Source organism: Cryptomeria japonica, chromosome 2 (assembly GCF_030272615.1).
Source record: "Cryptomeria japonica chromosome 2, Sugi_1.0, whole genome shotgun sequence".
NCBI lineage: Eukaryota > Viridiplantae > Streptophyta > Pinopsida > Cupressales > Cupressaceae > Cryptomeria > Cryptomeria japonica.
The window spans coordinates 298,234,365-298,260,154 of record NC_081406.1 but is presented as its reverse complement, the minus strand read 5'-3'; the positions used below and the strand labels follow the sequence as shown (position 1 = coordinate 298,260,154).

Here is a 25,790-nt window from a genome sequence, read left to right as displayed (position 1 = left end):
GGTCGGGTTCCAGGGCCCGCAAACGATCACAGAAAGTCAAATGCAGAAAATCAAAAGTCAAAGTTCAGTCAACTCACCTCGTCCAGTGGCTCGTCGTCGATCACGGCCTGTTGCATGATCTCAATCCTCGTGGGACGCTCCGGTCATCGTGAAGGCATGATGATGGCTATGTGGGCTCCGCTACAATGAACAGTATTCAAAATCAACAAAGTGACAAGTGCAAATGTCACTTTCAAAAGGTATATACTTCCATTTTTTTACATTCACTTTCAAAACCCTAATTTTCCTCTATCACTAATTTCATCATAACTTGAGTTTGGGAGATGCGATTTTCGAACCGTTTGTTGCGTAGGAATCGTATTTTCACTCCCCTACTCTCGGAATGTTCCAAAAAGTGCTCTGATGAAGCCTTTTCAATGAACATCCCTCATCAATACTCTCTTACACAATTTGTCGTAAGTAAACATGCTACCCTATTTCACCTCCCTAATAAGCAAGTCGAAACAGGGGGGGCATATAGCTACTCGCAAATTTCATCACCTTCCTTAGTAAGCATTAGGTGATTTTGTGATCTAACGTGTGTTTTGTAGGGTGTGGTTCCTAACTGTGTACTGCAGATACCGCTGGGGGCTTCGTCCAACAACTTATGGATATATCCTTTTTCAAATAATGTTTACTTTTTGTACTTTAGCTTGCATATGCATGTAGTACTCATATGACCGCTAAAGTGGGGGCTAAATGTAACGTCATAAATTGTACGCACTTGCTAAAGTAGTACAATTTAACACCTAGTTTAGCACCCGCCTTGGCGCAGTTGCATTTTGCATTACATTTCCCCTTTAGCACTTAATTAATCAAATTAATTAGGTCTAAAGGTTCTATTTCATCATCTTCTACATCATAAAGTCGGGCCCTTCCATTAAAGCGTGCCCCTTTCATTTTATTCTTCCAATACATCACTTAATCAAAAACCCTAATTAGGCCCTATTCTGAGCTTGGGGGCTTGATTTCGGCGGTCAAAACATCTCGAAATCACCTGTAACTTCGGGATTCTCTCTAAAATCATCATATCTGACGGCCCTGAAAATTTGGTGAAAAGTTGTCGGGACCGTGGCGCCCGGAGTGCACACGGTCCCGGACATTTTTCCCAAAATTTTAGGAGCACGATCCAATCATAAAATAAAGCTTAACCCCAAGAAATTGGCGGGATATTCAATCTCTAGGTCGGCCAAAAGACGAAATTACGACCTAGGGTTTCATACATAAGAGCTCTCTTTTCTCATTTGAAAGGATCCGAATTTTGTTTTCAGGAACCTCATATGCAGTGAAAGAGCAGATCTTGGAAGACTTCAACAACATTCAACATCCTTCTATCAAGCATTTATCAATTCCATTCATCCATTTAGGGCTTGGAAGACATTGGAGAACAATAGGAGATTACCGACTGAAGATTGGCTTGTACTCCTCCCTTGAGGGTTGGGTATGATTTCATATTGTTTTCATGTCTTTGCATAAGCTTCAATATCTCATTTATCCATGCTTTAGATCACTTTGCATCTTGATTTAGAGCATTTACATTATCATTTACAAGCAATTAGGGTTTACTTTCTAGGTTGCTCTAGTTTGCTTACTTGCATTTTAGATCTTGCACACACACAAGGTCTGCACACACATTACTTTTACAATACAACTTGGCTATTCGTGGAGGTGGAAATCACCGAAGCGGGGGTTTGACTAAGGCAAAACCCTATATAGCCACCCAAACACCTTTTTCAGATATAAGTGCAGGTTTCGAGACACGGACGACGCCGCAGGTTGCAGATCCGGAAGAAGCAGGTCGAGACAGCACCCCACACCAAATTGCAGAGCAGAATACCAGGACAGGGGCGTGGGGCGCCCTGGTCCTGTCAGGATAGGGGTGCTGGGCGCCCTGGTCCCTAGGACAGAGGCGCTAGGCGCCCTGGTCCTCCTGACAGACAGCATTTTAGACAACTTTCCAGAGTGCAAAACAGTGGTTTCAGGTGCAGTTTCAGGTGCAGAATCAGGATAGTGGCGCCCGCGCCCCCGTCCCGAACATTTCCACTCAGATTTTGACTCCGGGTACGCATTTGCATTCTTGTCTTATCTTTGTACTTACAGCTTTCCAATGTTTAAGTTCAATTCTGCAATCTTGTTATTAGTTCATACTTGCATTGTAGGGTTAGGAATTGGACTTGCATACTCTTACCTTTCAAATACAACGAAGGAATAGGAATCCTAATAGGTAGCCCGTGGCTCTCTCTTTCACAAAAAGAAGTAGCCAATTGTGTGATACCTCTAGGCTCTTTCGTATTCCGTAATGTGTGACAAGAGGTAGGATTAGGGCATGATAACCTAGTCTCGCTTTTTCCCCCACACAAGTTGAATAACCAAGAAATATTCCTTCATCACATCTAGGGTCAAACTTTCTAATGGAATCATCTCTTTTGATATAACACTTACTTCCAAATATTTTGAAATACTTAAGAGTGGAGGAATGACCAAACCATAATTCATAAAGTGTCTTATCGGTATCTCCTTTGATATGAACTCTGTTGGATGTATAAACCATTGTACTTACTACTTCTCTCCACAAGATATGAGGAAAATTAGCTTCCATCATCATAGTTTTGGCTGCATCCAAAATGGTTACGTTCTTTCTTTCCACAATGTCATTCTGTTGAGGTGTCTGGGGTGGAGATAACTGTCTCCTAATGCCATTTTTCTCACAATAGCTATTGAATTCACCACCTTGATCTGATCTCAGACACTTGATTTTCATCCTTGTCTCTGTTTCAACCATAGCTTTAAAGATCTTGAATTTCTCAAAGGCTTCATATTTCTCCCTTAGAAAAGCAACCCACATCATTCTAGAATGGCCATCAATGATTAACATGAAATATCTATCTCCTTGAAAGCTTCTTGTATTAGCGGGACCACATAGGTGAGTATGAATCACATCAATAATATCATTAGATTTATCAGGTATACTCTTAAAAGAAGTTTTGATTTGCTTACCCATTTGACATTTCTTACATACCGGATTATGAGGTTTCACAATCTTAGGGAAATCTCTAACTGCCTTAGTTGAACTAATCTTTACAATGCAATCAAAATTTACATGACACAACCTCTTATGCCATAGCCAACTTTCATCAATATGTGCAATCAAACATGTTTTTTCACCGGAATTCAAATGAAAGATGTTACCTTTTGTCTGTGTACCAATTGCAATCTCCAATCCTGATTTGCTAATGATTTTGCACTTTCCATCCTTGAATTGTAATTGAAATCCTCTGTCTACCAATTGTCCTACACTCAAAAGATTATGCTTCAGACCTTCAACATAATAGACATTTTCAGTGTTATGCTTACCATCCAATGAAATGATTCATCTTCCTTTGATCATACATGCTTTGTTATTACCAAATCTGACTTGACCACCATCAAATTCCTGCAAGGTTAGAAACTTGCTTTTGTCTCCTGTCATATGATGAGAACATCCACAGTCTATTACCCATACATCTTTGTCTTCAACTTTTGTTGCAAGGGCGTTTTCCTCATTTTTGATAATTGGTTCCGAATCATTTTCCTTCATAGCATAAAATACCCAGTCTCTTCCATTGCCAGATCCACTAGTTGAATCTCCTACCGGTTCTTCCTCTGAGTCATCAGTTACTCCTTCCTCATTAGCATAGTAGCACGATTTGTTTTTGTTTCTCCTATACTTATGCTTGATCTGATATTTAGGGTTAGGCTTAAAAGATCTTCTTGCTCTTTCTTCCAATTTTGAATTCCTTTCAGGACATCTAGATGGAAAATGACCTATCTTATTACATTCAAAACATTTGAAAGGATATTTTCCTTCATACTTACTTCCTGTCAATCCTTTAGGTATCCTTCTAGCAAATAGGGCTTCAAGTTGCTCAAGCTCTTCATCTTCTTTCCTAATCTCTTACAATTCCTTTGCATACAGAACTTTCCAATCTTGCTTTCCGGTTGATGATGTAGATGCCTTAAATGCAGTATCAATCTTTGCAGCTCCTGGAGGACCAAATTCTTCAAGCTCAAAAACAGATATCTTCCCAACAAGAGTATCTCTATTGACAGAAGAATTAGGCATGGTTCTTAGCTCATTAATTGTAGTTGCCTTCATCTTATATATTAGTGGCAAAACCCTTAATACTTTTGAAACAATCTCTTTCTCGCTTAGAGATCCACCACAACACTAAATTCCTAATACAATTTCATTTACCCTTTCCAAAAATACCAAAATTCTTTCATCTTCCTCCATCTTCAAGTTTTCATATCTTACCCAGTAACATTCAAGTTTTGCAATTTTAATGGTGGGATCACCTTCATTCAAAGTCTCCAACTTGTCCCTTATAGCTTTTACCAATGATTTATTTGATAATCTCATGATCTGTTGATCTGATAAGGCGCTTAAGAGGGCTTCTCTAACTCTGTAGTTATTTTCAATGTTCTTTTCCAAGTTTGTCAGTGCAGGATTGTCAGATGCCAGATCATGGAGTGTAACCTTTCTGAGTTATTTCCCAAATTTCCTTTCCAATGCATCTTAAATGAGTCTCCATCTGAATTTTCCATACTCCATAGTTTGTTCCATCAAGCCAATGGATGTCCTTCTGGTAAACAGTAGTTGAACTATTAGTTGCCATAGGATCTTCCTCAAGCGGTTAAGCTTCTGCAAAAAGAGGACCAGGCTCTGATACCAATTGTTAGGATAATCGGTGGACAACTGAGAGGGGGGCGTGAATCAGTTGTCAACAAATTATGTGAATTAAAGCACTTAAAACCTTTTACTAGAATATAAGAAAATAGATACCAAAATAACTAATAAAGCATTAAAGCATAATTGAAAACCAAAGAATTAATACCATGCAACCATAACACATAGCACCATGATTTGTATGTGGAAAACCCAGTAAAGGGAAAAACCATGGTGGGAAACCCTACCCACAGTCAGATGATACTTCCACAAAAAGTATATGATTACAATAGGGGCCTACACATGCAGGAAGGCACACTGCCTAGAGTGCACTGCTCATCACAATGGAGTGTCACTGACTACAAAAGAGGTCAACCACCTCAAAATATTTGGACAACAATCCGGAAAGAAGAACTGCCTATGATAGCATCAAACATGCCAGATTACAATCCCGCTTAAGCTTAATACCAGAGGTCTAAAACCTCTTACATAATATCAAATCGATCACCTATGATCAACCAAATCCTCTGCACAAATGATTATTACATTATGTGTTCCTTTCCCATGATCTACAATGAGATTTTACAAATATTTATACAAGCCCTGGACCTAAACAATTAGGTCGGCCACCCAAATGATAATTCAATAGATCCATTACATAATCTTGAAATAAAATCATAAAACCTGTCGGCCTAAGGCCAAACAAATATCATCCAATCAATAAAACATCCTGGAAGTGCAACAGAAGGATCCACCAACACATTTCATGAAACCGGTCCATAGCCCATATAGCACCGAACCTAAATTAGATCCACACATGCCAAAGAAATGACACCAATCAATCGAGGCAGGAACACAATCACCATCAGCATCCTGAATCCCTTCTAGAAGCTGCACCAACACCACTTAGCATTACATCAAAGATCTTTAATAAAGCCTTTCCAGTGAAACCCTTATTGGACCTACAAAGCAAGCTTACTAGAACATAAGATAGCATTCGATCATCAAGTCAATACCAACTGGCTGAAACATACTTCAGAAGCATATGAACCATTCATATAAACTTATTCCATCATTCTGATCATATCGGTGACAATCAACTGATAATCTTCCCAATCCAATCCTTCTACCGGAAGCCGGTAAATAACCATAATAGCTAGTGTTGACATCAATGCAACACATAATCAATTCCTTCATATTGCCAACATTTATGAGTACACAACACTTGGTTGGAGAGGCAGTCCCCTTGATTGAGCCTAAGGAGATTTGTACAAGGTGATTCACATGGTGTGGATATTCTATGTAGAATAGCTCAAATAGTCGATGAAAATACTATGATTGCAGCTAGTTGCACAAAAGTGCTCGGATATATGGCTCCTCAAAACCAACTGGAGATGTGGGTATTGATAACCACAACAATACCCTTTATTCCTACATTCACTTCTTCTATCATGTCTATTGTTATACCAAAGAAAAATTCCATCCATTCTAACTTGAGGCCTAATCCTATTAACCAATATACCTATGTTCCACCTTCCTCCACTCTCTCTTTTGTTTCCCAAAATACTCACCAACCTTCTCCACCTCTTACTCACCAGAATGTTCCACCTATCACCTACTATAATTTCCCTCCAGCCACATTTAATTCCAACCCACCATCACATCCAACTTCTCACTGTAAAGTGGAAAATTGGATCCTAGTGACTCCCTACCTAGGAGAGAGAAAGGAAACCACTAGGATGACTTTCACTTGGGAGAAACTTTACATTCAAAAGAGGGGCTTGAATCCACTAGATCCAAATCCAAGAGAAACAAGGATGTGAATTCCAAGTGGATTGCAAGGGTTAAAGTGTGATTTGCCCTCTTTTGTAAATGAGAAAGTTGACTTGTTGACTATGCAGAAAAGAGAGAGGAAATGAATGAAATGAGGAGCTACCAGTTTGGGATCGTGCTGTAACTTTGGATCTGCGCTAATTAGACTGATACGGATTTCCCTACAAATTTGGAGAAAAGTCATCGGGATCGTGGCGGGAATGTACATGGTCCCTCACAAAATCCGCGAAATGAAAAGGGTTGTTTCGTCTCTACAAATGAAGCCCAAACCTGCAATTATAGTTGCGCACTTGCAACCTACACACATAAAAGAGAGGAAAAGGGTTTGTGGATAGGAGTTTGCCTCAGTCAAACCCCGGTTGAGGAATCAACCTTGAAAGAAAGTAATTGCAAATGCTTGAATGTAAACAATAAAAATGTACACCTTGTAGATCTACAACTTGTTGATGATGATTGCTTTGCTTCTTGAATGTAATCACAACTGTGGCATGAAATGGCATGTAACATGACAAAACCCTAACACACATACATGATTGCAAATGAATGTTGAAATATTGCTCTAATGGGTGAATGAAGAAGACTTGAAAGCTTGAATGCTTGATGATGTATATCTTCGCCTATGTTTTCTTATGATCCACTTCGCTTGAATTTCGCCTCCCATTCCTCCTTTCTTATGCAAATGAGAAAACCAACTCCCTTTTATACATGTCTCTTGAAGATTAATTCATCTCATAAAAGACCCACATCGGGGAGATTTAGGATCCCAAAGTGCAGATAGGGCCCGGGGGACCTAACTTGGGGTCACCCTAAGAGGGTGGGACAGGGGCGCCACACCCCTGCCATGCCCTATCTTGGGGCCCAAATAGGGTCTTGAGGCTATCTCAGGCCTCAAACATGAAGGGGTCAAGGGGTGGGAATGCAAAAATGGGTCTTGGTTGAAGAAAAAGATGTCGTCGCCAAGGTGAGGACCTAAAATGTGGTTAAAATTGCAAGAGGCGCAATTTTATGACATTACGCTCACAAACCAGCTCACCTTCTGATTTTGTCATTAACCAATTGTTGCAAAATGTGTCATCATTACAACAACAGTTAGCCAACATAAGTCAAACCCAATCCCAAACAATTCTTCCATCATACTGCACAAGTAGCCCACTTTCATATTTCATTCTTAAGACTACCATCACACAACAGATAGAGTTGCCATGTTTTGAGAAATATAATAAGAAAGGTGACCCTAGCACTCATCTCACCATTTACCTGCTTATACAAGAATTTTATTCTTGAGGATGCTCTTCTTGCAAAACTCTTTCCCAGGTCATTGAAAGAAATGACCTTGGATTGGTTTTACTCTCTACCTAGCAATTCTATTCACTCTTTCTTACAACTTGTCAATCAAGTTTTACAACATTTTCAAAACAATATTGAATCTCAAGTAACATCAACTGATTTGGTGCATTGTAAACAAGGTGTGAAAGAAAAAGTGACTTATTTTATTAGTAGATATCAAATTTTGTATTTGCAAATTTATTATGCACTTCTTGATGTTGATATTCAAGAAGTTTTCATTGGTAATTTACAGCAAAAAATTAGAGATAAGATATTGATCATGAAACTTTATTTACACACTTGTGCACAACTCTTTGTGATTATCAACTTTCAATTAGTCAATATGAGGGCCCTTCCTCTATGACTCTAGTTGACAAATCCAATGAAGCTTCTCCAACATAGCAAGCATTTAAGAAACAAAATAAGAAATTTATTAAGATAAATGCTCATTATTATAATAACATTGAAACTCAAGTTGTGGCTACAACACCTATTGTAGCTCATTATTCATCTACACCAAAGAATTGATACTTTTCCCAAATTTCTAAGTCCTTGCATTCCATTATGGTTCAATTTGTAAGCAACAATTTGATTAGGCTTCCCCCCATCCATCATATAGATACTTACAAACCTTTACCTCCTTTATTTAACTTGAAAGCCTTTTGTCAACATCATCATACTCCTAATAATAGTATTGCCTGAATTGTTGTTTGCCACAAGCGGAAAGGTAAGCTTTCCCCCAAAAAACTCCTTCGTGTCAGGTTTTGGGTGTTTCTCCCCACTCTTGAGTCAAGTCCTTTTGGGTTGTTACTAGTTCGACAAGCCAGTCTTCTGACTTCCTATTGAAGGCCTATCTGACTTAAGTTTATTAAGAGCTAGCACCCTTATTTTTTGCTGCTTATGGGCTATTTGTATATAGGGCCAACACCCTTGTTTTGTTGCTTATTTTAATCAAAAACATCATTATACTCCTAGACATGATACTTAGCAATATATGTGTTTAAGACCTGAAGTCCAAGACCTCATTGACTTTAATATCATACAGGTGGTTGGTGTGAATGGTAAAGGGAATAAATCCATAACACCTCCTAATCAAAATTTGCAAATTTGTACTAACAGTTTACCTTCCCATTCCACAAATGTTATGGAGCCAAATTCGAATTATATGCATGGACTCCCAAGCCAACCAAGTGGAACATCTATTTAATATGATAGAACCTTATCCTAAACAAGAGAAACCGAAACATAACCTTGAACCTAGTATCACCTTTACCCAAAGTGATAACTCAATGCATGCACGTGATGGACCACTATATATTACTACTAGAATTAATGACATGCCCACACGAGGAATGCTCATTGATCTAGTATGCATGGTAAATGTGATTATAGAAGAATTTATTTACACATATGAATTGTATCAAGACACATATGATAAATCTAGTCTTATTTAAGGTGCATAATGGTTTCATTTGTCCCACCATTGGTTTTATAGCCCTTCATGTTCAAGTTGGACCTAAAAATTAGATGTTTCTTTTACCATAATCCCTACCTCAGACCAATTTCATGTAAAGTTAAATCATCCTTGGCTCACTTCCATGAAAGCAGTCCCTTCTATAGTCCATGAGTGTTTAAAATTCTCATTTGAAAGATAAGTGCATACTATATTTCATGGTAGGTTCCTACCCTTGTCCAAACATGAAAACTTTACACTTGACTACTTTTGGCCATAATAACCTCAACCCATTTGACCTTATCGTATTCCTTTCCTATCAAAATTTTAAATCCAAGAGAATAGTTGAGTTATCCTTAGATGATTACGCAAATCCAACTCTGACTACCATCCCTAAGGATCCTATGATATCTTTGTATATAGAAGTTGAAGACAAGAAACGATTAGAGTGGTCCCTTGTATATAATAAACACAAAATACAAAGAAATCATAAAGTATGCAAATAAAACCTTTTATACCTCTTTCTTTTCCCTCGGATTGAGCCTTTGGTGAAGTGAAGAATGTGCCCCTTCCTCACTTGATTGGATTGGATCCTTGATAGGATTGTGGATTGCTCTCCACTACACAAGAATGAGGGATTTAATGGATGGATGGAGTTGTTGATTGGATTTGGCTAAGTGTGGGGTGATTTGGGCATAATAAGGATGCAATGGATGATTTCTAGAGCTCAAATGGACATCATAAACTTACTTAAATGATGGATATGGAAATGAAAGGAGGAGACTCCAATTTATAGATTGGAGGAGGTCCAAATGAAGGGCCAATATTGATTTGGAATGGAGGGTTGATATTGAAGGAAAGTGGGAGAGGATTGAGAGGACGAAGTGTAGGGTTCAAGACATTTTGCATAAAGGCATTTCTTGTCTCCACATCCTACAAAGTACACGGACAAGAGATCCCCAAGTACATTGGGAAAGGAAAAAGGAATATAAAATTCCTTGGAGAAAGGGGAGAGGAATTAAAAATTCCAAAATTCCTTGGGAAGAGAGGGCATGGGAATGTGCAAAGGATTTGAAATCCTTTGACATGACCAAAGTTGGTTCATTTAAGGTTTGGAAGGTGGAGGGAGACAAACCATTTATTGCAAATGGTTGACTTATTCCTAATCTTGATGATTAAGAATGTGCAAGTGATTAAGAGGAGTGATTAGGTCGGTTAATGGGAGATTAAAATGCAAGTGAGAAAGTTAGGAGGAAGTGACATGAAGAAAGAGAATGAGTGGAGAAATATAAAAAATGGAGGATAATGATAAGAATGATTATAGAAGAATTAATTAGGCTAGATGAGGATTAGAGAAAGTGATTTGTAGGAATCACATAGTTAGGCTAATTAATTGAAGTTAATTAACTAAGTAGAAATTAGAAGACATAATGATTTAGGTGACTTTAGAAGAATAGGGAAATAATTATGTCGAAAGGCTTAATATAATTAAACATTTAACTAAATTAATTTTAGACATCTACATAAGTAATTCCTCCTACCCCACAATTAACAAACAAAGCACAACCTAGATCGGGAGTCCTTCCCCTTCCTAGAGTGTCTAGTGTGTGTGATGTGGTTTCACCTTTGTCGTCCTATAAAGGCCAACAAGGCAAACACCCAACACCATCTAGACCTATTTCTCAACCTTTAGAGATTCCTTTCATTCCTCCATCAATTCATGGAGCAAAGCAAGAAAAGGAATCGATGTTAAGTGATACCCCACCTCCTCCTATAGAAGCTCTAAACCATAACAGACAATATCAGTGTGAGAGAATGTCACAAAAGATGTCATGTTATGGCTCATGAGCTTGCTATGAGAAGTGAGTCTTCCCCTAAGTAGTTGGATGTTGTTTTGGCCTCGCCTCCTCAACCTTATTTTTCTTCATCCACTCCTAAAGATGATCCTTATCTTGTCCAACCTAGCCAAAAGCTAAAGTTGTCATTTCTAAGGGATTCGTTTCATTATTCTTCTATTGCACCACCTATGGTAATAAAATTAGATGATGATTTGAATGACATAGTTGAAACTGTAGAGAATGATTCTAAGTTATCCCTAATGTTTTCTAAAGCATTAACTCTAGCTCCTAGTGACACACATAGTGATCCTTAGGGAATGGTCTTTGGAACTTGTTGAACACAATGTACCACTGAGAGGGGGGTTAATCAGTGGTTCTTGAAAACTTTTCTTTTAAAACTAATCTTGGAATATCGGTTATTAACCTAAACATTAAACAATCAAACCAATAAGATAAGAGTGGATATAAAAAGAGGCAAACACACAAATGCATAACCCACAACACCAGATGTACGAGGAAAACCCAATATGGTAAAAACCTCGGTGAGAAATGTTGTTGGAGTCTACTGCTCCAATCCAACCTCACAATGAAACAATCAGATTACAATAATTTAGGGCACCAACCCCTACTTATTTAGGGCACCAACCCAAGGAGCACCAACTCGGTGTAATATAATGAAATATAATTTTGATACAGTGATAGCACCTAGTTGCAAATGAGTTCTGCAACACCTGATCAATGGATTTCTGTCGGTTAATAACCTCCTCTTCTTCACTAGTTCTCACATTGTCGGTTATCAGATTACTCTCTCTGATCACTCACCGGTTACTTCCACTCTTTCTTATCTCTCTAAGCCTCACACTTCACAATGTCACTCTTGGATGCCTTCCTAACCAATCACTTCTTACCGATATGCTTGACTATTAAGACTGTAACAGTTTACCGGTTACTCTGTCTCTACCGGTTAGACCCTCTCACTGGTTCAGCCTGCTAACACACATTGTAACTCTCTGAGAAATAACTCTAAGGCGGATAGTTTTTCTTCTTGCTAAGGCTCTCTTCTCTCTCACACCTCACATCTAGCATCAACACCTTTCAGTCTCAAGTTGACATATTTATTTGTGAGGTTTCCCGCCAAAGGCTGCATTCAAACGGTGTCGTGTTAGGTTTTACCTTCACCAACTCGATCCGTATTAGATCTTATCTGATTTTCTTTTCAAGAATGGTGATCTGCATCACACCAAACAGCACCGCCATCACCACGCTTTTCTATGTGTGTTTTCTATTTTTGGATGTCTACGACATGATTTTCTGTGTTTCTCTGTCAACCGCCATTAATGGCTTCGTTGTTTCCTTCGACAAACGGGTACAAGGATCAGATCATCTTGCAAGGTCAGTTCAATCACCTTGCCACCTTGTCTTCCTCGAGCTGCAACATTCTACCATCCTCCCATGATTTGCGGGTTCTTCATTAATGTCAACATGTTTGTTAACTACTACGTCGATGAGCACTTCACCGACCTCTGTGTTCTTGCTACTTGTCATCCTTGTCGACATCCACCTATGCTCGGTTTGCTATGTAGGTTCGGCACCATCTCCAGTCTGCTATGTCAATTTGACATCCTTCACCGACCAAGACTAACTACCGATTCAACTCACCTTACCGATATAACCTTACTTCATCGGTGGACCTTCATACCTGTCAATCTCTTCTCTATCGACGGATCAATTTGGCCTTCCATCAAACATGTTGGTCCATCTACTAAGTCCATTTACCGGTAGCATTAGACTTCTTTGTGTATACCGGTTTACATCCTTTTGTTCTTCTTTGCTTGTTTGCTTTGCCTTGCTAATGGTTATGCTTTATCTGTTGATGATGCATTTCATTTGTACCAGTAACATACCTTTCTATCTGCTTACACACATATGGATTGACATCATCATGTCTTACTTCACCCATACCGGTCACCACCACTTACTCATCGGTGACCATGCCAAACTAGTTGACATCAATGACAACCTAATGCCAACAATGCCAACATCATAGCTCCTTTAGCATCATGTATGTCATCTCTTTATAATGATAAGCAATATTGGGAGGCAAATGATTTGCTATTGACCGACTCATGGATGCAGAACCTCTTTGTCTTTTTGTGTTTTCTTGCATGTAAAGTGATTCCTCATTATGTGATGCATAGCATGTCTTTTTCTTGTTAATTTCTCTTTGGATGACACTTGATGCTCCATAGCCACAAGGATACAAAGAGGCCGGCCTTGTTGTGACATTCCTCTATTTGTATCTTCATTCTCCTATCTGTTGTATACATGTTTTGTTGTAGTGTACTTTGGTTGTAAATGTGCTTTTGTGTTGTCTTTTGGAGACGTTGCAAAACATTGAAGTGTTTTTGGTCTCTTCCATGTTGACCCAAAAGTTATTTTTTTCCTCTTATGTGCTCTTCCTCCTTTGTACTCATAGTTCCACTACATTTAGGGGATGAGGTCAATTCAAAACAATCATGTTGATATACATTATTTATCTTATGTGCATACTAACCCTAGACCTTTGAATCCCTTATATGAGCTCTTGCTTATATGTGATAGCATCTCAATTTGTCTATGTTGGAGGCATTTTGTTGTTGCAACATGCTTGTCTTTGAATGTAGGCTACCTTAAAGGCAATTGCTCCCACTTGGCTACGCAGTTACTTTAAGTTGGGGGCATACATTCCTTTGCATTCCACTTTGTGCACACACCACAAGATTGGTTGTACACTTTGATCACACACCATGAACTTGGTTGTGCTATTACAACACCGTTTTGCAACATTCTATCAAGATTACTGATCAAACGAGGAGTTTTGTTTGTCCTTGTAATATTCATTGGCATGAAACTTGCCTAGCATAACACAACTTGCTAGCCCTTCCGAGACCTTCATTCATAAGCCACCTAGTATAACACAACTTGTTAGCCTTGTGACTCCTTTTGGACATGGCTCCTGGTAAGCATTTGAGGATCTTACTAGTCCAAGAGGCCATGCTTTGTGTTTGTAACATGACTTGTAGTAAGTATCAAAGGACCATACTAGTCCTAGAAGTCATACCTTGAGTTTTTAATACGGATCCTAGTGGGAATCTATGGATCTTACTAGTTCTAGATGCTATACTTTGTACTTGCATTTTATATTGATATTATAGATTGATAAGATGTTTTGAGGGCTATCACCTTACCAAGTTCAGATTATCTTATCTCTTCAATGTTTGAATGAAAAAATCTTAGGCTTCTCCATACTTTACCAAGAGTATGAGCATACTTTCATAATCTCACTAAAATGGGGGCTAAATATAGTTGTAAATTGTATACTTTACAATTTCACAATAGGTTTGGACCCACTTTGGCGGATGTATCTAATTTCTGCCTAATTGTGCTCAGTTTCAAGACCATTTCCCTAAATTTGGTGCATTCCCCTATTCATGACCTTTTTTGTGGATTACTTTGCCAAGACTAGGGTGTTCAGTGTCCGTGTCTAGACAATTTGAACTCAAATTTTAAAGAGTGAATGTCAGCTATGCAAATAGTGGGAATTTGCCCTTAAGTATTGGCCTTCCCTGAAAATTAATTCTAAAAAGATGTAAGTTGCATATAAATGCAACTCCCTCTCTCATTTCAAAGTCTATCAATTTCTACATACTATAAGCACATTCAATCGGGCAATTCAATTAAAGATTTGAAAGCAAGGAGCAAAAGAATTCAAGCTTACAACTTTGTTACAACAATCATGATCAACTGCATTGTGTTTCTCCATGATGAAAGCGTGCAGTAACATGTTGCAAGACTTCATTCTATCAACATCAAGGCTTGTGTTGGATTCCATGCCAAGGGTTTCATATTGGAGGTAACATTTGTCAATTCAATATTTTCATTCTTGTTTAACCTCTATCCGATACAATTTTTTTCATCAACATAACTGTTGTAGAGGTGAGAACACCAACATGGTGATTGAATTAGGCAAGCCCTTATACAACACAACCTTCCCCATTTTTCATGTGTACAAGCTCAGATTCGACAACAAAAGTGGTACAAAAGCGCAAAGTAGATTGTTACAAGTTGCAACAACCTTTGAATAGGCAAAAAAACTCGAACTAACTCATTGAGCACCCCTATTTTGCTATTTTGGGTTGAACTTTTGGGAGACGGCACTTCTAAACCTCCTAACTACAATCTAGCTCACCTTTATCAATTTCAAACACATTCAAACTAAAGCACCCAACACCCGTGTTTGACACTTTCTACTCCAATTTTCAAATCCATGTCTTCATTCCAGATCTAGCTTATTGTGTTGATCTTTCTTTTTATAATCTGATGTTCATTGCTAAAATCACTCATTGTGTTATAGTTAACCTAGATCATATACACACACTTCACAATCTCAATTATTTTGCAAGGGGGTGAATCCAAGTGTTTATCCTTTCAAGATTGTAGCTAAGCCTATTCATGTTCCAATGTTACAGTGGACCATTGAGATCTTTAGGTTGCATTAATTTATGGGATCTCCATTCCACATTGTTTTAGTTTGTAAAAGCATACCACTCACCATAGGATGTATTTAAAATTGAACTTTGAATATAACACCCTACATCCCATCACACTCTTGTAATTCTAGTGTCACCACTATTATAATTGGGCAATCATTGACACAAGCATGAGTCAAGAAATTTAAGTGTTTATCCTTTAAAAACATTGGGCATTCATTAGCACTAGCATTAGTCAAGAGATATGAGTGTTTATTCTTCAAAAATAGTATTTTGGTATCCTAGAGTATACATTAGGTAATCACATTAATTAAATGTTAGAAATTGTATTACATTAATAAATGCAAATAACCTTCTGAAAGTGCAATCTTCAAAACACAAACCAATTCCATCATCTTGATCTTGTTACTCATTCCTTAAGGAGAAAAGAATGAAAAGGCAACCAAAGAAAATGTTGTGGGTTGATATGTACTGATAGAATAAGAGCAAGCGAGATGGTGGAAACCAAGGGAACAAAGATCATCTTATCTCTTAACCCCACAAGGGGTAAGGTATATACGGCTCATTTAATTTTCGCAAGGAGTATAGGGTGATCCCATATTGCTTTACGCCATCTATATACAAACCGCTCGGTATTGTAGACTATAAAAGAATCTTTCTTCTTTCTTTCTTTCACCCCAATAGATGTATAAGGGTTGTAGTTCTCTTTTAATTTAGTTATTAAACTTTTTCAATAGAAATTATAGAACTTTAATATTATTAATTTTCAAATATTTTAGAATAGAAAGAAAAAAGACTGATCTTGTTTGTGGGTTCGAAAATATTTAACTGAGTCGTTTAAAAACATCATTGTAATCTAGGAGCTACCAAGGTGCTTATCCTATGTGAGCTTAAGGAACATCGTTATAATTTTACAATTATTTTATATTCAAATTAAAAGTGGTTTGATTGCAGCATATCAAATGCATCGTCTTTAGATGCTTATCGTAAATGGACTCAGGATTGTTACATTTCCAATACTCTATATTCAATTTAAGAGTGGTTTCAACGGAAAGAATGCAATCGATCCCATAAGAACATTGCAATGCGTAAATTTGTTTAGGAATGTGCCATTTTCAATTGGATTTTTTTCTGTTGTTTTAGGTTATATAAACAGGATTTTTCTCTATAAATACACAGGTTAAATAAAGTGACTGAAAGCCTTCATATCAAAGATATAATTATGTATTTTAGTTTTTGTGTTGTGACTTTCGATGTGAATGACCTAAGCATGTTCCCAACATCAAGGTAGATATTATAAGCTGAGCTTCTGTGCATCTAGCAGTAGGCAATCAATCACTTGCGCAGGTCTTATTCACAAATATGTGAATAGCTTTATCATATATGTACAACATGCTACAGGAAATTGATTATCTCTATTCATACACCTTTAAAGATTGCGAAAACCAATTTCAATACAAAACCTAATTGCCCTATATCCCAATCAATCTTGTTAGAAGCATTAGCATGCTAAAGAAAGTTGACCTTTGAACAATAATTATTATTCATCAGCAGCTTCTGATCTTTGGTCTCGTACACAAGCTGCTGAAATAATTCCAAGATCACGATTCAAAGTGGTCAAAGCTTCTTCACACTCTGAGATGATCTTCATAACAGATGATGACTTTGGAGAAGCTGAATCATTGTCAATTATTGCATCTGCCCCAATTGCAACCGCTGCATATGAATCCCTCAAATTCCGGAGGTTCCGCAGAAACTGTAAAACATGAAGAGCAAAACAAGGCACCCCCTATTAGACACTTTACATTCCACAAACATCAAGGCTGCATTTAAGCACAAAATATAGAAGCTTCATGTGTGTGTGGATTTACACACAATTTAAATGTCCTTGAGGCCATTTATTATCATAAGACCAACTACTGATCCAGTTGTCCAATTTGCTCTCTATGCTAGGTCATTATTTGGACAGAGAAAGTGTGAGAGTTCAAGATATTCTAAAATCGCATTGGTTACCCAGTGGAAATTTAAGGTTGAGATACAACCTTTAGTAACACTTTGTAGGTATTCAATAAATCATTTGCTGCTGGGCCCAAACCATGCAGTTGTGGAAGCTCCATCATATGAGTCCATGGTCGAATTTCCTGGGCACAAGTAACATTATCAAGAAACTAGAAACAAATAAAGCACAAACCATACCCTCATTCCATCTCTATAGCATGTTTGTGAAGGGAGCAAGTACTTAAGAGTCCAAGAACACATTTTTGAGTTTCTTATTATCACTTTCAGATGAGAAATAAAATATGAAATGGATTTGAACTAAATAGAGCTATTTTAAGTAAGACACCACGACCAGGAGGTAATAGCTCAGAACCATTCTTATCTTCAATCCCATACAAAATAATTATAAAAAATGCACATGCTTGCCAATCTTAAAGATAAAAAGAAAGATAAAGTTTAGATTCATGTCAGTGACCAAAGTACGTCGATGGAACTCAAAACTACATCCAGCTACAAAATTGATGCAATAGGTAGAAAAGAACTCTAGAAAATGAGAAGGTAACTAGGACTAGAGCTAAAATAATTAAACAGTGTACACACTAAAAGATGGGTAAACCCAAGATGTGTAAACCCTAGCAACAAAATGAAAATATAAATACAAATATACACAGCCAAGAGTCCCATTTGGTGCTCACCATAAATAACATGCACTTCTCAATACAAAACACTACAAGATACCAGGTCAAAAGATACAAGGTCAGTTAAAAGAATGTATTACATTGACCTTAAAAAAGTTCAACAAAGGATATGGCAATAATACTTTGTTAGCATTTAAATGTCACTTTTATGACTACACAACAAAACAGTGTGAAGAAATCCTCTCTTAAAATTAGCGAAGTAAGCTACCTGAATTTAATCTATTCCTTTAATCTAAAACAAGTAAATTAGAATACGGATTATGCACTGTACAAATGATAGCAAGGGAAGCGCTCTAGTTTGATCTATTCATAATGTCTAAAACAAGTGAACTGGAATATGCATTATGCACATTGCACAAATGATCTTTGGAGGTTTTGCATGTATACAAAGTACTTGATAGAAACAATTTGGACCTATATTTTGATCTCAAATGTAGCAGCACATGACTGAAAGTACTTATCTCACTGGGAGGTTAAACCTTTTTGCAGCTAAACTATATAACATAAATTTAAACAATAGTGTTTTTCCATGATTAAAACAGAGATCAATTGATACACATCAACATATGGATTGATTTAAACAAGAAACACAATACTCATTAACAGCATTTGACAAAGAACAAGATCAAATGCATGCAACAACTCCAAAGCAGACAAAGCTACTTTGCAAGGTAGAATATCAATGTAACACAAGTTAACCAAGAACCTTCATTATTTCTGGACTTGCCAAATTTGCACAATTACAACACAGAATTCTAACTCTAAGACTTGAACAAGAACTTCAGTAGCATAAACTTAACACACTCTCCTATTCTATGTGCACAAGGCACTTATTTCAATTTGTAAGCTGTTGAAGAGAAGCTTCTAGGGAAAAACAATATTAAATGCTACTTTAAAATTGTGCTTTTAAAGCAACTTTATCTCTATCCACTAAGAAGAGGCAACCAAAAACTAAACTGCTTCAAATAGGCTCTTTCCTTGCTTCAACTCAGTTTTCACCTTACTCAATTCACTTTTTCCTTTTTAACCCTTCAATTTCAATTTTTCTTATCTTGCTTTTATTGATGAATAAAACCTCTTATTGCACATTTAAGCCGCCGTTGCTACCTTAGTCACTCTTTTGACTGGCACAACTAGAAATGTGCAAAAATTGTCTTATGTCACCCTTTTTGACCTTTATAAAACCAACTGGCTCGCAACTTAAGTTGATCTTGCCATAATTCTCAAATGATCACCCTTTCTTACCACCTCAGCCACTTGAGTCACAATTTTTTAACATTATAACCAGCTTTGAAAGGTGTGAAATCACTTAACATTGAGGTCCTTCATACCTCATCACATAGCTTAACACATGGCTGCCACTTGAATTGCAGTTTTTAAGTGGCAATGCCACCTTAATTGTGCAATTTCAACTTGAAGGAGTCAAGTCTTCAGCTGGTCACCTTTATTAGTGGTCCTATCACACTTGTGGGTGTCAACCACATCAAAGGAGCAAAATGACTTGCACTTGAAATGGCTGATGTTTGTCGTAATTTTCAGCCATCTTGACTATTTAAATTGCCATTAAGTGGCATTACCATTTTAAAAAGGCAAGATGTGCTTCCATTTTTGCCTTTCAATTAACTTGTCACACATTTTGACCACCCTCTCCATTTGAATCTCAACTTGTAAGTGGCATTACCACACTATGTGCAAAATTTTGATTTAGTCTTATTCCCTCCTTCCCTTCTCATGGTATTCAGGTCACACATTCTGCTTAGTATAGCCACTTAGAAAAAATTAAATTACTTAATCTTTGATGCTAGTCAAACATTTGAGCCATCATGGCCGCTTTAAGTTTGCATCACCAGCTAAAAAATGTGCCTTTGCTTAATACTCAAACTCATCCCTGCCTTGTCACACTTTCTTGCCATCATAGCCATTTAGAATTTTATAGTGCAATCTTTCCTTGGTTCAATCATTGAAAATGCATGACGATGAATGGGACTTGATAAATAATTTCTTTCATGATGTAGTTTGTCAAGATCTTTGCAACTATGGATTTGGTGATCCAAGTATTCTCATACTTAAGAATTGGGACATTACAAATGGGAGAAGCGGGGGTGGTAAGAAAGGAAAGCAAACGGAGACGGTTGAAAAATGGAAAATCCTGCATTAAGAGCTAAGTGATACAAGACAAATACAGAAGCAAAGCTCCTAGGAAAGTTTAACATTGGTTTAAAGATAAATAGAGTCTATATTGTGCTCTTATAGCTTATTCTTCATTGTATTGGCATTCTTGTGTACTCCAATATTTGTCTTTAAATGTCCTTTGTTGCCGTAAACTAGAAAATGTGTTTTTATTTCTTCACTTCTTCCATCTAGTTGATTTTTTCCATGCAGCTCTTTTTTACTTGAGAATTTAGGTTTCTTTGTTAATGATTTTTTTGGATTTTCTACCATCGTTAGTAAAACTATGTCAGTCAGTGTCAAAAGGGGTGGTGATCAATTGGTGAGACCACTTGGTTCTCATGATGAAGACCAAGGTTCAATTCTCCGCAAGGACATCATAGTGCCAATGGGCATGCTCATGTGATATTCCCATTCTAGTGGTACTGTGTGGTGGGCCTGCAAGTGATGGAGAAGAAAATGCAAAGAGGAAAAATCAGTAGTTTCCTTGTAGGAGATAGTTGGAGAAACTCCGAGAAAGCATTCAAGCTATAAGAGCAAAAGATGCAGAAGATGAAAGCAAATGCCCTAAAGGAGTAGAAAAAGAGGTGAGAAGTAGGTGAGGCATTCAAGCCGTAGTAGCCAAGTTGGAGAATTGTAAATCCAGTGGTGTTCCAATTAAGAGAGCATTAGCTAAAAATGGTAACCCTACTAATTATAGGGGGTGGGATTTCCATTACCAACCCTCACTACATAACCTAAAACAAAAGTATGCTGATCAAGTTCATCAATCATGATTCTTAATCAACAGATGCATGTCATGGTCCTCAATCAACTATTGCTTGTTAGATCCAAAGATTGACAATTTCTGTTTGATAATTTTACAATCCAATTTAATTAATTGATCAAATTGGGAATGGTAATCACCAACAGTCGCATTGATATTTGACATCCATTCATAGATGTCACTGTTTGTAATTGTACCATCTACTCTCTAGTTTGATTATAGAAAGCAGCAATTGCCTAGTTATTAGTTGTTTGTTCAATCAACATTTCCAATTGTTGTGTAGTTTCATTGCATCTATCGTGCCTTTTATGCAGTCACCAATGGGACAACTTAACCAGCAGTTGTCAAACACAGAATTTTTCCATGTCAAGGTCTCCTCTCTATGTATCCATTAGTTTTCTAGAAGTTTCATTGGAAGCTGCAAGACACTGCCGCTAGCCAGCAAGTGCTGCTCATGGCACTATCAACTACTTGTTCTTGACTATAAGTGGTTTTGTTTCTATAAAATTCACGAGTATGATACCTTATAAACATTCACCTAGGCATAACATACCCTCACCATCAAGTTCAAATTAATTAATTAAATCGCCAATTGAACAAGATTGCTCCTCTCCTGTTATTTGATCTTGTATCGTATCCATTATTAGACCTATAGTTGGACTACTCGCAGGGTACTCGGCGAGTTGTAAAAACTCACAAGGTACTCGGCGAGTTGTAAAAACTCACAGGGTTTTTAACCCTAGCAAGTTTTTGCCACTTTAACTCGCGAGAAAAACTCACCGAGTTGTTGGGAAAAACTCGCCGAGTTGTTGGCAAAAACTCGCCGAACTAAGCGAGTTTTTAAAAAAAAAACTCAGCCGCTACAACAGCAAAACCACACAACGTGAAAACACAATTTTATTCATCATTTTGCCTTGGGTTTTTTGCTGAGAAGGGGGAAGAGTGACTCCAACACTCTTGCAAGGTGATTTTGAGCAATTCTTGCGAATTCCAAGTGGATTTGAAAGGGATTTGAAGGTGGTTTTTGAAGAAAAATTGGATTCCCAAGATGGTTTTTTAATTTTTTTCCTATGCTTTTTTAAAACATTTTGTTTATTTTTTGTTGAATCTAAATGAGTTAGAAATCATTCCTAAGTAGTCTAAAATCTTTTAAAGTTATTTGAACAAGATTTAACACTAGTTTTGACAAGTTTTGTTGATTTTTTCACTATTTTTCAGTGTTACACAGGCATTGGGGACGGGGGGACGCGGGGACGCGTTTCCGGGACGGAGGGGGGGGGCGTGGCGGGGTAGTGGTGCTGATATAGTTATACACTAAGTCACCAGGTTCGAATTCGAATTCGAAGTTCGACAACTTTGAAATTCGAATGAAGTTCAATGAGGGAAATATTCGAAATGTATAAAATTTGAATTAAGTTCGCCATATGTATAAATATGCCAGATATACTCTATAGAACAACCAATCTTTCATATGGGGGATGGTTCCATATGAATTGCTAATAAGGTTTATTGTAAGTAACATCTTTATCTCATCTTATGAGAATAACAGAATCACCAAATACTGGAATACCTCACTGATTGGGTAATCAATTATCATCTTCAGCATTTTTTTCTCATCCTAATTGAGGGTTCTAACAGACATAAATATCCTGAAGAAAGAACGGGTTAATGGGTTTTAATCAAAGAAAAGAAAATGTGTTTAAAAAATATTAACAGAAGAAGAAGGCCAAAAATTTATTTTAAATAATTTTAAAAAAAAAAAAATGAAATTCGGCGAATTTCAACGAATTTTTTTTTTTTTTTTTTGAAGTTCGACGAATTTCGAACTTCAAGGATGAAATTCGGCCGAACCTGGTGACTTAGGTTATACATATACATATAGTACTTGAAAAACTAGTTTTGAAAAGATGTATGGCAGTATTACAGTATAAGAATTACATTTCAAATGAGACTAGGAAATTTGAAATACTAAATCTAAATACCAAGATTTCTAAGTTGTGTTGTTATATGGAGCCTAATCAGACTCGGAGGTGGCAGGACGGTGGGGGACGTCGCGTCCCCGTCTCCCCGTCGTGGAGACGCGGCCAAAAAGGGGGGGGGACACGTCCCCGTGGAACACTGCTATTTTTTTGAAGAATATCTAGTTTTCCAAAAAAAATCAAACCCTAATAGTTTTTTTTTCTTTTTAAACTTTGAATGATGTCTAAATTTTTTTCAACTAATTTAGATAGTTTGCTAAATCGTTTAACTTTTTTCTTTCACTTTGTATGTGTAGGTTAACTAAGCATTAATTATGGCAAGTTCTGATTGGCCACAAGAACCATGCCCATCTGGATATATAGGCACCCGTCCTAAAGGTGCTAGAAATAGGGCTTGGAGGTATGCCTATAAGGGACCGGAACTTGGGACAATTATTTGCATAAAGTGTGAAAAAATACTTCATGGAGGCATCAACCGCCTCAAATGCCACCTTGCAAGCATAGATAGGCATGATGCTAGAGAATGCATAGGGACCACTCCTGAAATAAAAAGATAAATGAATGCCCTACTTGCAACTAGGGAAGAGAAGAAATTGAAAAAGGAGAGGGCAAAGCTAGCCATGAGATCAGCCATAGCTGAATCTCAAGGTGCTTCTATTGACATTGAAGAAGAACAAGAAACACTTGAGGGCATAGCGGGCTCTCGGCGTGGCCCACGTATCTGCAAACCCACCACCACCTCGCCCATCGCTTCTACTTCCTCTAGTAGAGTACCTGGCACTGGCAATGGCACTGTTGCATCACGATCAAGGTCCATAGGTGATTATTTTGTGCCCAGGAACACACCTGGAGCACAACCATCATTAGAGGCCACTGGATGGAATAGGGAGGCACATGAGAAAGCCGACATTGCATGTGCTGATTTTTGGTACTTCAACAACATTTCATTCAATGTGGCAGAGAAACCTTTTTGGCTAAATTTGGTGACCACAATGACAGTTGCAGGAAAGGGGTACAAGGCCCCTTCTCGCAAGGATTTGAGTGGGAGGTTAGTAAATTACTAAATAGTCCACTTGATTTCATTTTTAATTGTTTTTTAGATTTCTTGTTTATTAAATCAAAATTGTGTACTAAGAAGTTAAGAACTAATTTCACTTTGTTCTTGTAGGTTGCTCACAAATGCGGTTGTTAGGGCAAAAGAAGTGGTGGAGGAACGAAAAATTGAATGGGCAAAATATGGCTGCACCATTCTTTCTGATGGGTGGATAGATGGCAAGAACCGCACCATCATTAATTTTTTGGCTGCTTGCAAGGAAAATGTAGTGTTCTTGAAATCGGTTAATGCCTCCAGCAAAGTGAAAAATGCACAAACATTGGCTGGAATGTTGGAGCACGTTGTCATGGAGGTGGGAGTAGAGAATGTGGTGCAAATCATCACAGATAATGCAACAGCATGTGTCAGTAGGTAGAATCCTTTTGAATTATCACCTTTAACAATATTTTCATTTGTTGTGGCTTTGTTTTTCTTGGTTGCATCTTTCTTAAGAATAACTTCTTTTGCAGGTAGAATCCTCCAAGAGAGGCACCCCACTCTTTTTGGACACCTTGTGCAGCACATGTCCTTGACCTTCTTTTGGAGGACACAGGAAAACTTGAGTGGGTGACTCCAGTTGTGGAAGATGCAAGGAGGATCACCAAATATATTTACAATCACCCTTGGGTTCTAAATTTGATGAGAGAGCACACCGAAGGGAAAGATTTGGTGAGAGTTGGTGTCACAAGGTTTGCAACGATTTTTTTGACGTTGCAATGCTTTCTTGTTGCATTGACTTCTTTGAAACAAATGTTTGTGAGTGTAGCATGGCTAAACTCACCATATTCAAAGAAGCCTGAAGGAGAGGTTGTCGCATGCATAGTCTTCAACAACCAATTTGCACAAAGGGTTGCAGAGATTGTGAAGGTAACTTCAAAACTTTAATTGTTAAATATTCTTGATTCAAGTCTCTCATTACTAATTTGTAACTTCATAAATTAATCTTTTTGTAATTTGTATTTATCAATTGTAGGTGTCAGAGCCCTTGGTTAGAGTTCTCTGCTTGGTGGATGGGGATAAAACCCCAACGGGGTATATTTATGAGGCCATGGATAGGGCCAAGGAGTCTATCAAAAATTTCTATAAGGGGGATAGACTCAAATTTGATCCCATTTGGGAAATTATTGATAGGAGGTGTGTAAAGTATATTCAATTTCTATTGAAGAACAAGTTAAAACTAGTAATGCTATGTGATTGCAATTTATTATTTTGTGTCTAACAATTCTGATTTATTTATGTGCAGACTGTGGGAGAGAGATCATAATTAGGATCGGTGCCTTAATGCACCCAATAACCAAAGGCGCATTGTATATTTGAATCGGTGCTTTATTAACAACAGCATTTAGTTAAGTTCGATACACATT

At 37.5% G+C, this 25,790-nt stretch overlaps 1 protein-coding gene across 2 annotated transcripts in view; it reads right to left on the bottom strand.

Moving 5' to 3' along the window:
- Positions 1-16,929: 16,929 nt before the first annotated feature.
- The window catches only part of LOC131044396 (AUGMIN subunit 7), an 82,763-nt gene continuing 73,902 nt past the window's right edge, over positions 16,930-25,790 (bottom strand). For both annotated transcript variants that reach the window (XM_057977717.2, XM_057977718.2), the window contains exons 8-9: positions 17,766-17,864; positions 16,930-17,479 (exon numbers count right to left, since the gene is read on the bottom strand). In XM_057977717.2, the coding sequence (XP_057833700.1) occupies positions 17,264-17,479; positions 17,766-17,864 (315 nt within the window). In that variant the 3' untranslated portion in view covers positions 16,930-17,263. The remainder of the gene's footprint in view (positions 17,480-17,765; positions 17,865-25,790) is intronic.